At 43.5% G+C, this 15,549-nt stretch overlaps 1 protein-coding gene across 19 annotated transcripts in view; it reads right to left on the bottom strand.

Annotated features, from left to right (window-relative positions):
* Erc2 (ELKS/RAB6-interacting/CAST family member 2) overlaps nucleotides 1-15,549 on the bottom strand; it is an 885,961-nt gene that overhangs the window by 391,164 nt on the left and 479,248 nt on the right. For all 19 annotated transcript variants that reach the window (XR_012912096.1, XR_012912099.1, XR_012912100.1 and 16 more), the window contains one exon: nucleotides 10,271-10,406. Coding sequence is in view for 13 of the 19 variants with exons in the window: in XM_075988882.1 (XP_075844997.1) it covers nucleotides 10,271-10,406 (136 nt within the window). In the remaining 6 variants the exon portion in view is untranslated. The remainder of the gene's footprint in view (nucleotides 1-10,270; nucleotides 10,407-15,549) is intronic.

Genomic DNA, 15,549 nt, shown 5'->3' with positions numbered 1-15,549 from the left:
CAGAGATATAGAGAGAGTAGGCAGTGTCAAGAAGACACCATGTATCTGCCAGAGGAGGATGCCAGAAAACCTTACCAGTAGGCCACAGCCTCATGGCGATATATAGATTAATAGAAATTGGTTAATTTAAAATACAAGAGCTAGCTAGAAATATGCCTGAGTTGTTGGCAAAATAGTGTTGTAATCAATATAGTTTCTGTGTGATTATTTGGGTCTCGGTCACTGGGAAACCAAAGTGCAGTCTCTGGCTATGCAAAACTCCTGAATGTTGCTCTCAGAGTTGCAATTTCTGCAAGAACTCAAAAGGTGACATCATCCTTAGACTAGCCTACTGCTCAGCAAAAGGGGCATTGCCATCCTTTTTGTTTTTGCCAAACAGTCCACACTCATTTTCTAGAGTAGGAAACATCATAGGTTTCTTTATGGGCAACATTCTTTATGGACGAAGAAAAATGGTAGAGACAAAATAACTTAAATCAATTTTTATTGTCATTTAGAGAGTCCTAAACTCCGTAGGTTAAACTGACAGCAATTTGCTTCACCACCAACCCCACTGCTTGAGTTATTTTATCTTTAAAGACAAACAACGGGCACAGGAAATGATAGCAGATCCCATTTTTAAAGTACGGATAAAGTTTGTGGGTATGGTGGCACACGCATGTAATCCAGCACTCAGAAGGCTGAATTGGGAGGACTGAGAGAGCAAGGCCAATCTTGGCTACATGGCAAAATCTTGTCCCAAAACAAAAAGACCAAAAAATAAAAGTAAAAAAGATAAACTTTAGTTCACTGAGAAGGATTATTTCTTGCCATGGATGGATCCACTGCTGAGAGACACTGCATTCTAAAGTTTTGATCATTTATATCCTACACAGTGCAGCTACAGCTGCAGAGCCAGAGAGGGGCACAGATGGCAGCAGGCATGCCAAAGCCTAGGGTGCAGTTTTTCCTCTGCCAATATCTCCCTCTAGGCTCTTGAGCAGGTCCCAGATTTTTTTCTGGACCCTACTTCTCTCACCAGCAAAACAAGGAGCTTATATTTAAAATAATAATAATAAATAAATAAGTCTAAGGTCCGTTTTAGTAAGGAAAACTTACGCTTGCTTAACCTTGCAGGTTTTTTCCCCAGGCAACATAAATAAGTAAGATGTGGAGGTAAAGTGTAACAGTAGAGAAGATGTTAAAAGTGTCATAAATTCAAGTTACCCAGTCCGCAAACATGAATTACAGGAGAGACTGTTAAATGAATGGGAACAGATTTTATAGCTATATTTTCCTTTTGCAAGGTTTCCAGATAAATCATTGCCTATGGCACTGACTGTCATTTCCTTAACCTGGAGTGTTCGAATGCATAGCTCAGCGATGGCGTGGACAAGCCACGAGTCAAAGGTAATGTTTTTTAGAAATTAACCATGTCTAGGTCATGCCTTGGGTCATGACATGCTGACATACTAGCATCTGTTAGGAAGTGGGTGTGGCATCGGGGTGACACACACTGTGATTTGCAGGTCCCTCCAGCCCCGGACTTCTGGTAGCAAGAAATGTCTAAGGGCAAAGCTGCCATAATTACCCTGGCCATGGAGAGCAGGTTTAAGTGGACGGGTGTTTTTGAAGCATGCTGAATTCGACTGCCCCCTAGAGGTGGCATGAACAGAATGCATGTGAGTTACATAAATTCTACCATGGAGAAAATTAAAAGGTCTGCCTGCCACTAGAACGTTTTCTTCTTTTATTCCCTTGCCTTTCAAATCTGGGTTCTTAAGCAATGCCCTCATTGATCTACTACAGAAATAGTGAGGTCCACGGAGAATACAAACATAACAGATGTTCGCAACACATGCCTTTGCTTTGTTTGTTGTCATTGTTTCGCTTTGAGACAGGGTCTCGCTATGTAGCTTTGGGTAACCTAGAACTTGCTACACAGATCAGCCTGACCTTGAACTCGAAGCTCCACCTGCCTCTGCCCCCCGTGTGCTGGGTTTAAAGGCCTGTGCCAAAATGCCGGGCTTGTCGGCATACAGCATTACCACCCCACATCTCAATAGTTTTCCCCATACAATTCTGGTTCCGGTTTTAACCTCAGAAAGCATTGTCTTCCACATCTTTTCAGGGCTGGGAGCAACTGTGACAAGAACAGTAAAACTCTGGAGTCTCTGCCACGTTTTACCTCCAGTGGGATCTACAATTGTCACAGAAGCCCAAATACTCGACCTGGAGGCTCGGCTTCCTTGTTTATAAAATGAAGGCAGCCACACTTGCCCCCAACCCTCAATGGCAATGGGAGAACGCAGACAAGAGCATGCATGAGAACACCCTGGGGGCGGGGGAAGTGACAATTTGGTCAAGGTTGGTTGCTGCTCTGTGACTGATAACATGGAATACCAGCAGTGACTTTAACAAACATAAAAAAATTAAAAATAAAAATAAATTTTAAATGCTGTCTGCAGATTATAGCCCAAACTCCAGGAGCTGTTTGGCAGAGGTGTAAGTTTGGAGTAAACAGAAGCAGGCATTCTCCACTGGCCCCTCCTAACTGGAGAGAACACCTGGAAAAGACTTACTCTCAGTATTCCCTAGAGCCCCAGGAGGGTGGCCACCTTTCCCTTGGGCACCACCGTTCAGGAACCCAAAGGTGCAAAAATTAGAAAACATCTAGAAGATGATCCCATCCTCCTTGCTGGCTGCCCTTGGGATGAACAAGAGAGCACCACTCAGGGGAGCCGGAGTCCTCTCGTCCCGCCCTGCATCCTGTCATTCCAGCAGACCGTGCCCTCTCATTGTGAGGATTTAAGTTGACAAATACATTGAATTTCATTGTGCATGAGCCTCAGCTTTTGGCAAACCAACATCTCCTTTACAGGGACTGCCAAAGAGCCACTGGTGGGATAAAACCTGAAAACCCCACAGAAAAGAGGGAGCCCCTCTCTAGGGGGTAATTTAGTAGGTAGATTAGGCGATACTTGATTAAGAATAAACCTCTCTTTTCTATGGATATACACAGTGTTTGTACAGAAGGGCTGAATGAAGTGGAGGATTAGGTCACAAATCCACAGGAAAAAGCTGAGGACTTTTTTCTCAGAAGAAATATGAAGGTTCCTCCACATTCGGAAAACAGTCATACTTTATTGGGAGGGAGAAAGGGAAACGGAGACATGTACACACAACAGTTTTCTTTATGGGATCTCACTTGGCTGAGAACCGGGCAGCCCAAAGACCCTGAGCAAGGCATTTGACACCCAACAGTCTAACTGCTAATAAGAGCCATGATTCGGAATCAAGCCTACCAGAAACTGATTGTCAACTGAGATTTTTCAAGACTGCCCATATACAACAAAAGCCATTTGTACTTCTTGGGAATTTTAATGTGAAAGAAAACCAGTGTCACAATAAATCCCGGGGGGGGGGGGAGCATTTCTGTAGAAACTGTCAGTACAATCAGAACAACACCCACCTCCTACCCCGCAAAACAGTGTCTTCTGCATGTGAACAGTTACATAAAACCTTTTTATCATTTGAAACCATGAACAAACAGCTCAGGCCAGCAACGTGAGATTTACCCACAAGCCAAGGGGACACCCCCAAGTTTTATGTACCTCTATACATTGAGACAGAAAAGTATGAAACAAGCAAAACTCATCCAAAGGTTAAAAGATATGTTAAATTCTAATGAGTTGGAACAGATGTGGACACTCAAGCTGAGCTGGGATGGCCTTTCTCATCTTTCCATATGTTGAAAAAGATGGCTGAAATGAAATCTCCCTAAGTCACCGTGCGCCATGCCTACCAGACAGCCATGAAAAACTAGGAACTTGATAAATGCATTTTGACAGTGATGAATCTCTGAGCATTGACTGGTCGGGTTTCCTCTTACAGCAGTGCTTAGGTAAGTGTGCCATAACATGAGAACATAGATCATCGTTAGAGGAACAATTGTAAGCACACGAAATTGAAAGAGAAATAAATTTAAGTCCATGGCTTGGAGAGATGGACAGAAAGACATGAGGCTTAAAATTGTTGCTTAATATATGCATACTGCCCTGTGAAGAAACAACTTAGCAAGCTTGGGGACTTCACAATGAAGTGTGTGTTCACTGGAAGCTGTGTATTGGAGACTTGATGTTTGTACACTTCCTCTGCTAGTAGATTCTGACTCTAATTGGAAGAACAAAGTTAAATAAAGTCCCCTGGGAGGAAATATGGATATACAAGTCTGCTTAATTTAAATTATTTCTAGATATTTTGTGATCTATTCATTTTGCTTGCTTTAGTTTTTAGAATTCTACTAGAACTAGAATAAATGGGAACATTCACTCACTTTCCCAGCGAGTCACAGTGGGGTTTAATCACTGGTAGAAAAGGAACTTTACAGTTCCCTGGGAACCTATAATTTGGAAACGGAAGCACACAAGAACAGACTTTAGTTTTCAGGCAATAAATTGAAGAGAACTCTGCAGACATACAACAGAAAAGGAGCATAAAATATTGGCTTGCGTGTTTCTTAGAATGTTCGTTCATTAAGTCGATAAGCTGCACAGGGGAAAATGGAGCCAAAACCTACAAAGAGGTCCACTGGGATTTCTAATTGGCATGTTTCTTCAGCAAGAAAGGAGAGGTGGGGGTGGGGGAAGCATCCCACTCTAGTAAGGACGGTTTAGTGTGAATCTCATGAAAGATCACTTGTTGAAAAGTCTCCATATGGGTTCTGACGAGACATACAGAAGCACAAAGCCCCAGGGCCCAACATAAATATCATACTTCCATAATCTGTGTCCTGGGAAAAGTTCTACAGAATTATACAAGAAAATTATAGAGATTCATATCTACCTTCATACGCTCAACATTAACTTAAAAAATGTGCGAATATTTCTTCCTTGTTGTTCCAAAGGTGCTTGACTGAAAATGTCCATTGACTAAGGCCATACTCTGTATCTTTATGGCTCAAAAAGATGAAACAGTCACCAAGTATCTGTTGGGTGATAATCCTCAAGGCTGTCATCTCCTGTCATTGAAAACTCACTATCAGCCTCTGTTGGAAGAAATGCTACAAGACTTGGAACCATACAGTACCCCTTCCCAAACCTAACCTTGTTGCATGCATCCGGGAAGATAGGGCTCACTCACAATCTGATGGAAGGAGGAAGGACTGGGGAGATTCTCTGTTTTCATTCAGGCCAGAAAGGACCAGCATTTGAAGATGATCTTGGCTACTTCACAGCTCTTTAGCCTTCCATCCCATTCTCTTTGGCCATGAGCATACATACATCTATAAAGTTAAATCAAGAGCTCTCTTCCTACTGAGTATGAGTGTTCTCCTTTGAGAAACAAGGTGTTTTCAGACAAAAAGGAAAAAAAAAATACCCTCCAGATGAATACTAAACCGTCAGCCCTCTTCTACAGACACAATGAGCTAGATAAGGTTCGTTCTAAGTATCGTTTAATACCAAAAGAATCCGGTGGGATAGAGTACAGGCTGGGAAACAGATTATAAACCAATGAGCAATTCGCATACAGATGTGCGAACTCCCAGGTTGCACATAAAAATTCACACTGATGACTTACTTTGGACAACCAGAAGATCCCACAAGCCTATATACTCAGTTTCGTTAGAGCAATGCTCATTAGAGTTTAATGGCTTGTGTCCTCAGATGAGGCATGGGCTCCTGAATGCCTTACAGTCCTCCCCCCAATTACGTGCACAACTAAGGCCCACTATGTAGGAAATCTGTCAACACGCCTACACTTGCTTTTCCTATAATTTAAAAATAGGTCTCCAAAATTTGTCTCTTAACAGACCAAATGATTAGCCTCAGTTATTCAGTCTTTCTGATACCTGCCCCTTCCCTAAGCAGAGTGAGTTCTCCAACCCTCTAGTCAGCCATATGCCTTGCCAATAACCGGAAGTGGAACAAACACCATCAAGTCAAGACGAGGCCTACAACTTCTCCAAGTCTGGTCACTCTCCTCTGCCCCTGCTGCTGTCAGAGACCAGTTTTTCTTCGTCTGAGCTTCAGAATGAGCACACACGAAACAGCTGCCCCTACGGATGTGAGCAAGTAGGACAGATGCACGGCAAAAACTATTCTGGAGCAGCGAAGACCCTAGGTCAACATGCAAATATAGAACAATACACCATGAGTTCTTTAAAAGCCTGAGTCTGGAGATGGTTGTTTCAAGGCAACTACTAACCAATACATCTCTACCAGGCATCATCATTTTTCCCCTAACATACAAACCCATCTCTTGCATGTGTTACTACTAACCAAGAGAGACCCTGAAGGTAGTTGCCACCCCTGCCATGAAATTATAAGAAACAAAAAAGCCACACGTCACATCTTGCTTTGACTTACAGTAGTGATTCTCAACATTCTAATGCTGTGACCCTTTAATACAGTTCCTCATATTATGGTGACCCCTAACCAAAAAGAATTGTTTTTGATTCTACTTCATAACTACAATTTCGTGACTGTTATGTATTGTAATGTAAATATCTAACATGCAGGCTACCTGATAGATATGTCATGCTTGTGGAAAGGTCACAGCCTCAGAGGGATCACAGCCCAAAGGTTGAGTACCACTGACCTAGAGGCTCCAAATTTACCTTTTGTTATTGTATCCTACAGGGAGCAGAGGAATCCCTGAGTGAGTGGAGTCCTGATTGCTATGTGCTGTTGACATAGGCACAGCCATGTGAAGGATTTCATAGCCTCAGGCTCAGAGGGAAGACAACGCCTTCCTCTGGAGACCAAATCTCAGTGTCGAGAATGTACAGAAAATGCCCACCCTGGTGTTAGCCACCTGAATATTTATGGCCTGGAGACTACTCCCCTACAGAGACTAGTCTCGCTGAGATTAACTGAACCTGTCTCCTTGATCCAACTGTGTACCATAAGCCCTGCCTCCTTGTTTATCTGTATTTAATAACCCTGCCTTCTTGTCCAGCTGTATGCAATAATCCTGCCACCCTACTCAACTCGATGGAATAAACACACCGAGCTTCCAGGATGCTTCGGTTTCTCCAGCAGAGAGACCAGGTCACCAGAAGTCAGCTATCTGGTCATGTGTCCATCTGTCTGTCTTCATTTATTTGACACCCCAGTTAGATACAACCCTGGAGCCATTCTGGACACAACAATACCCTTGTTTAAACAATAAATGGTAACTCTTTAACTTTGTCATTAATTTTATGTATCTCTTTCAGCTCAGCATATTCTGTCTGTCTCTGTCTGTCTCTCTCCCCTCTGTCTTTGTGAGTGTCTCATTCTCTGTGTGTGTGTGTGTGTGTGTGTGTGTGTGTGTGTGTGTGTGTGTGTGTTCTGCTTCCTCCCATCTTTCTCCTAATAGAGTGTCACTATGTAGACACTATGTATCCCAGACGGGGGACATGTAGTCTTCCTGTCTCAGTGTCCTAGTGCTAGGATTATAGGCCTACGTGACCCCAAGCCCGGCTCTGAGTTCTTATTTGAAGCCTCTTCCAGAAGTTATTACTATTAGAGCAATGTGCTCATAATCTATTTCTAGATACCATCTAGTTGGCTGGGTAAAATCAAGGCATCAATCGTCACAAACCACCAGTGCCGAATGAATCAAATTGGCCAGTGCCAAACTTTCAACCACACCTTAACCAACCAAATAAACCAAATCCTAGCTGACACTTAAAGACTAACATAAGAACAGAAAGTAATTAAAAGAACACTAATATTAAAAATGAAGAGCATCTAGAAAATTCCATTATCAGAAGGCAGCAATTACTGCATCTCAGCACATCTGCTGAATGATTCAGGCAAGGGGGAGATTGACTCCCTATTAACCTCAAGCAGAGACACTTCCATCTCAATTAATTGTGACTTCTTTTTATTGCATTTCAAATGTTATCCTTTATTTGGGGTGGTCAGGAATGCAACTGAGCAATTCCAGACCATGTTATCTTTTATGAACTGGTCTACGAGGCAGTTATCAAGGCCCCTTAAGAAAACACAGCTATACAAAAGTTCATGGGCCAAAAACAAGACATTAATTTCCGTAACTAGATGTGTCCTAAGAAAAGAACAAATTGCTACACAGAGAAAAGACAAAAATGTATATGCTCAATGCAAACCAGAGCACAACCATGTAAACCCTGCACATAACATACAACTCTTTTTCTTATTATAAGTGTTTCTGTGTATATGTGCATATATGTGTACATATGACATGGTAACCTGCAGGCATTGGTCATTTTTTCCCCCATGTGGGTTTCAGGAACCCCATGTCGGGTTGTCAGGCTCAGCAGCAAGTGCATTCACTTTGAGCCATCTTTCTGGCCCCAAGCAACTCTTTTTCAATGATTTCTCATCTTTTCTTGTTATTTTAAAGACAGTCAGTTATCAGCATTTTTTTTTCTGAGCACAGCCTGTGCCGGGAATGATTCTGAGCTCTTGAGAAACTCCAACTCAGCTCTAACAGTGCTCTGGAGCAGAAGCAATCAGTCCTCCTGTTAAGACCAGGACTTTGAGAAGGTAAGTCGTCCTTCCAGGAATACTCTGGCCATATATTTTAAAGTGTGGAATGTAATCCAGAGCCAATTAAGGAATAGCAACAACAATCCCCTCAATGGAAGTTCTCGCTCCAAGCACTGGGTATTTTATGGTTTATGCTTGAACTGTGCCTTGCTGTGCCAAGCAGAGAGCATAGCATCCCACAGGAAGATGGAGGCAGAGAGCACAGCATCCCACAGGAAGATGGAGGCAGAGAGCACAGCATCCCACAGGAAGATGGAGGCAGAGAGCACAGCATCCTGCAGGGGGTGGAGGCAGAGAGCACAGCATCCTGCAGGGGGATGGAAGCAGAAGCTGTTCCTGCGGTTGGGATATCTGAATCCAATCAGGCTGTTGCTCAGGTGGTATGCAGTGTAAATGGGATAACAGCTAACATACAGAAGGCAGCACAGCCTGGAACACTGAAGCAGATAATGAAAGGCAACTATGACTACCATGTTCCTCTGCCCTCATTTGTGGAGGACAGGAGGACCTGGAGTCCTCAGAATCTTTTTGTGATCTTTTTGTGACTTCTAATCACAACACATGTAAAGTGACCAACATTGCTCTGGGGAATAAATGTGAGAAATACATTTTTAAAAATGTGATATATTTTTTTTAAAAAAACTACAGCGCTCTTCAAATTTTAGTTACTATCTCATTCTTTAGACTTTGACCTAATATCTGTGACAGAAGAAAGACTAAGATCCCAGTTCTCAGACATGACCTGTCAAGATTACTGAGGAAGCTATGGGCACATTTCAGCTAGAACCCATACTAAAATGGACCCGTGAGCAAAGAGGACCCAGTGTTAGCTGTGCTCTTACGTCTAGGCCAAGCATCCATGCAAAGAACACTCGACTAGAACTGGCATCACAAGGCACGTCTAAGACAGAGAGGCCGAAACTAAGAGGAGCTGAGAAACCTCCGTCTGGGATGGGATGCAGATTTTCCCCACATTCCTCCCTTGGAACAGTTATTCATTTCTCTTTTGGGCAATTAAAAGGATGAACTATGAGTACACACTAAAATTATCTACTTCTATCTCCAAGGAGGAAACCAATATATAACTGCAGAAAGACACTAACTAATAAGCAGAATTTAACATGAACTCAGGCCAAGTTGAACTCAAATTGCTCTGGTTAAAGACAGAACTGGAGTAAATAAAAGCACTTCAAAGCCAATGTCCCATTCAAAGCCTGAATGTTTTATTGAGCACATGGGGAGAGCTCCGTCCCAACACAGCTATGGTTAATGAGAAGAGATTGCTGTTCTGGTCTATCAGTTGCTTTCTAAGGTAAGACTATCACTGAGAGATAACTGTACACACTATATTCAGACAGAGTAATGATCTCTTCTGGAGCCCCGGTTTTTGTAAACTAATCAGAGGAATGCATCTGAATGTCTTTTCTGATAAGAACACACATTCCCTCCCACACAACTTAAACACAATTCAAAAGAGACTTGACTTGCCAACCATGTAATTGTAGCTCTTACCTTTTAAGGTGAGATACAGGAAGGAAGAACCTCTGTGTGGCAATTTCAGGACTTTCCAAACTCAGCTCTTTTTGAACATTATTCCAGAAATGATGCTTTTTACTGAGAAAGCCTTATTGCATTCCCTGAGATTTTCCTGTTAGTTGGACTCAGGGCAAAGTAAGGCCCACCATTGCTATGTGCAGATTCCTGCAGCACTGGCTACAGCAAACAGTCCATCTCTAAACATTTAGGTATTAAGAAGCAGAATGTAGACTTACCTGCAAATGCTGTGAGTTGTCGACCATGCTATCTTCGCGCCGGCGGACTTCTTCTAATAACTGGGCATTCTTCTTCTTCTCCAGCTGTTGATTGTGCTTGAGGCTAGCCACCTTCTTATTCTGATCTTTCATATGCCTGAGAAAAGCCAGCAGAGTGTGGTTATATTCAACTATATGGAAGGCATGCATTGTCATAATAGATTCAAGAAGGACTTAAGTGCAGAATATCCTAACACAGGCTAAGGAAAACCAGGGGTTCTGAGAATCCTACATCTACTCAACCACAAAAGTGTGGGTGCTGAGCACCCACAAATGTCAGGTGTCAGGATGGCACTGGGATGTCAATGGTGAATAAGACATGTGTAATTGTCATTCTTAGGGAGCAGTTCGTTCAGAGGGAACATAAATACTAAAGATATACAGTTTGGGTCTCCTAAAGCTGAAGGAAGTAAACAGCATGCCATGAGAAATGGTGGCATGCATACAAGAACAGACAGAAGATGGAAGGAGATGAAGTTAGACACTGTGGCCACAGAAACGGTTTCCAAAGCATATCAAAGAATTCCACCAGGAGCAACCCAGGGTATCTCCCCAACAAGGCAGCTTCCCAGGTAGAAAGACATATGATACAAGACAGAAGAAACTTGACTTCACGGGAAACAGAGGGTTACAAGAAGACTCCACGGGGTGGAAGTGAAGTGAGGAAAGAGGACTCCAAACGCTAGTGGGCAGGGTACACAACATCCACCGGTCTGGGATACTGCTTTTATTTCCTTCAGAGTAGCTGCTGTTCTCATTATTATTGTTCTTTTGAATCCTGTTCTTTTTCTGAAATATTAATCCACTACTTTGACTTTTAAAATAACAACCCAGAGTCCCTGATCAAATACATTGTTAACACACAGCTCAAAATTTTAGCTAAATACAATGTTGTACAAGGCCCTGATACAGTTTCCAGTGGGTCATCCTGACATGGAGTGTCAAGATGGTAAGGACAAAGGACAAAGGATAGGTTAGGATTACATTCCATAGATGTAGGCTGCCATGTCCACAGCAGATATTATAAATCTAATCTAACACCACACGTGGCAGGAGAGCAACGCCAAGGGCTAGGGACCAGGGCCATGAAGAGGAGGCTAGGGTGAGAATCCTCGACATCCTTCCTAGTGCCTTCTCCTGTGTCCTCGGCACTCCTACAGCAACCACTGTGACTGAGCCCTGACGCCCAAGCCCAGCACACTGAGGAGCACAGACGAAAAGAGAACTAGATGATGAACAGCAGAAGCGTCGACTGAACCATCGCATGAAGGTAACTCTCCGCCACTCATTCTTCCTTTAGTCCTCACAGAATGGTGTGCTCTCCTGATGGAGGAAGGTCATTGGTTAAGTAATAAAGAAACTGCTTAGCCTCGTAGGTTAAAACATAGGTGGGAGGAGTAAACAGAACAGTATGCTGGGAGGAAGAGGAAGTGAGCTCAGAGGCCATGCTCCCCTCTCCCGGGCAGACGCCATAGCTCAGCTCTCAGGGGCAGACGCATGAAGCTCAGACTTCAAGGTGTGGTAGCACACACCTTTAATCCCAGTGCCTAGAAGGCAGAAACAAACAGATCTCTGTGAGTTCAAGGTGAAGTAGCATACACCTTTAATCCCAATGCCTGGGAGAGGGGAGCATGGTCTCTCTGAACTCACTTCCTCTTCTTTCCAGCATACTGTTCTGTTTACTCCTCCCACCTATGTTTTAACCTATGAGGCCAAGCAGTTTCTTTATTACTTAACCAAGGACCTTCCTCCATCACTCTCCTCCTCCTCCGCTCCCAGAAAGTCATGCAGTAAACTTGTAGCTCACCACTTTCACTGGACTAGTTGTCTGGCAAGAACCGAGAACCCTACTGTCTCTGCACCTCCAGCTTGGAGAATGCAGGCATACATCACTACACCTGCTCCTCCCCCGCAGGTGCTGGAGAGCTGAACTCAGGTCCTCATGCTTGTTCAGCAAGTGCTTTGCCAATGGAGGCACAGCCAAAGCCTGAAATTGCTTCACTAGAGAACACTCTCAGTGAAAAACATAGTTTATACTAATGCGTACCATTAAATAGAACCAACTGCTAAATGCCCTTATCCAAGCACACACAAATAGAGTCTGGTGGCAAGTGTTTGCATGAAGAAATGGCACAGCATTCTCTGAGTATTCCAAACACAAAGACGCCATTTCTATGGATATGACAATTTTTAATAGACAGATAGATGGATGGATGGATACATACATACATACATACATATAAACACAGTACATTCATGAAAACATTTTTATCGAAAATAGAAATGGAAATTTGAAAACTTGAAAACTTCCGCTTGTCCGTTAGAAGGAAATTGACTGAAGAATCGAGTACACTGGCAGAATGGGGATCAGGCTAGCTAAAGGATTAAGATGAGAAAGTTCCAAGACTCCAAGACATTATAAACAGGCACAGAGAGCAGCAGGATGATACATACAATCTTAACTGTGTATGTAAATATATAGCCCATTTGGAAACACAAAAACATAAATGGGAAGCTCTGGAAATCTCACACTGGTCTACAACAACTGCTACTAAGGTAGTGGGGAAGAAAAACAAGTATGAGAATGGGATTGGGGAGAAAGGAAACTCTGTGTGTGTGTGTGTGTGTGTGTGTGTGTGTGTGTGTGTGTGTGTAGTAGGAGTGCATGCAAGAAATGTACTGATAGACATTAGACATAAAAGGCACAAATCAGTGACTTCTGCCCAATCAAAACACGAAGCATTGCCCTCCCCGCCTGAGGAATCACTATCCAACTTCTACATATCTGGAGCATTTCACCCCTTCTTGACTTCACAGACATTGTACTGTGTGTGATCTTCCTGTCTGAAATCTTCCCTGGGCACAGAATGATCAGAGTTGTCCATGTCTTTTTGCATAGGCTTCTGTACTCTGTATGAGCGTTTGCACATGGGTGTGCGTGCCCATATGTCCATGACTGTAAATGCATGTAGAGACCTGAACAGATCTCCGGAGTCTTCCTCATTCACCCACTACGATATTCATTGAGACAGAATCCCTCATGGGAACCAAAAGCTGGGCCACACAGCTAGTATAGCCCGCCACGCTGCTCTGAGTGATCCCTTGTGTCTGCCCTCACGATGGGTGCTGGAACTTCAGACAGGCTGCCATGCCCGTCCATCATGTATATGAATATTGGGGGTCCAAACTGAGATCCATGTGGTTGCATGGCAAGCGCTTTGCCCAATGAGCATCTCCTCAATGTACAAACATATCTGTGTGTTTGTGGTTTTACTCCTTCTTAGATCAGGTAGTAGTCTGTTGTCTGAATATTACTATAGTTCAATTAGTCAGTTCTTATCATGGGTAATTAGACTATCTAAATTATTTTACTGTTATGAATAACGTGGCCATAACTGTTTTATACCAGACTTTTGTAGAAATACACTTTCATTTCTCTTGAGTAAACAACGAATACACATTCAGCTAGGAATGAAAACTGGCAAGAATGACCCCAGTGAAAGCCCATTTCTAGAGCCCATGGACCGGTATTTTAAGTATATCTGTGTTATGCAGTGACTAAAATCATTATTTTTAGAATCAGATTTTCTGGGATGTCATCAGAAGTTTCCCACTTTCTAGGAGGGGCAGATATTCAATGTCTCTGTGCCTCAGTTTCTTCACCTAGAAAATGTGGGCTGCTAATTGTATCTTACTCAAAGGTGACCGTGAGGAGCTGATAAGTCAGTCCAGGCCGTATGCTTAAAACAGATCCGGGCATGCTCTTTCTCTGCTCAACTCTCAGCTTACAACAGAATGTCATCACGTCGTGTGAAACTGGACACACATATTTAGTGTCTTAGTTCTCACACGCGACAGGTATCGTGACTGCCTCACACAGTGGCTGTGGAAGGCATCAGCGGGAGCTTTTTGTTCTATGCTGATCTGCCCTGGTACTTCTTTTCTGATGAGTTACACTCCCGGCTGGCAACGCTGACAGCAACACTGAAGAAGACCACGGCAAGCATGGGTGTGTGAAGACACTGAAGTGAAGCCATGTGTAGATGGCCACACACACACACACACACACACACACACACACACACACACACGCACAAACAAATGCATGCAATGGAAGCCAGCCATCTATACTATATGCAGAATTTCTGATAATAAAAGCTTTGCTCTTAACCACTGAGATGGTCCCACTGTTTTTAGTGATTGTAAATATCATTAAGTATTTTATCACAGCTATAAATTTGAAAGGGCTACCACAAATATTCTAAGGCTATTCTTACAGCCATGACAAAGGCGTTATATGTTGCAAGCAGGATCGTTCCCACTGCAGCTGTTAGAATCCCCCGTCCTCCCAGCAAACATCCGTGGAACAAGACAGGGGGCGAGAGAGGATGCGAGAGCTGGTGAGGCCTCTAGTGCCCTTCTCTGGGAACATCATCGTATCAGTGTGCCACCATAGAGAGTCAAGCCTAGTATTTACCCACTAATGACCAAGTGCTCAAGTCATGGACATCTGACAAAAGGAGGCTCTTCTGAGCTAGCAGACCACACACAACTGTAACAGATGCAGAATTAACTAACAATCTTGGCTCTTATTTCTTACTGTTTGCCCTCCCAACTGGTTATGGAATTCAATAAACACAGGCTGAAGATGCCTGCCTCGGGGTGGCTTTCCTCATTGGGAAGAACTAAATTTAAAGGTGTTCCATTTTATGTCAGCCTCACCTGAGATCAGATTATGTGCCCTGGCCTCTCAGCCCACAGAAGGAAGCAATTCCCCTTCAGGATGACCCAAAGCAGAGACCCCTGCCTTCTTCACCTGCCCAGCAAGTCTCTGGCTCAGGGTACTACGGCTCCACATATTCCCTGGGGCCTTGATCCTTGTCTCAGAGCCAAGAGAGCAGAAAGTCGGTGAGATGGGACCCTTTCCCCCCATCAGTTTCAATGCCATGACTGATCAAAGCACCATCACTTCCTGCCAGGCCCATTATGCCCTTCTTGCCTCGCGACTCTATTTAAGCTCCTCACCCACTTCCTTTTCAAACTTCTTTGACAGTTTCGTGCATGTATTAATCCATAAATAATTTTCATCACCCCCCTCTTTGCCCTCTCTCGTACCCAGCTCATTCCTCCCTATAACACCGCCTCTCACCTCTCTCTTTCTCCTCCTTGCCCCGTGTGTCTGTGAGCGTGTGTGCGCATGTGCACTTGTGTGCACACGTGTGTCCACATGTGTCTTTGTT

The sequence above is a fragment of the Microtus pennsylvanicus genome, chromosome 10 (genome assembly GCF_037038515.1).
Source record: "Microtus pennsylvanicus isolate mMicPen1 chromosome 10, mMicPen1.hap1, whole genome shotgun sequence".
NCBI lineage: Eukaryota > Metazoa > Chordata > Mammalia > Rodentia > Cricetidae > Microtus > Microtus pennsylvanicus.
Note: the sequence above shows the minus strand (reverse complement) of the source record. Positions and strands in the feature narration are given on the sequence as shown.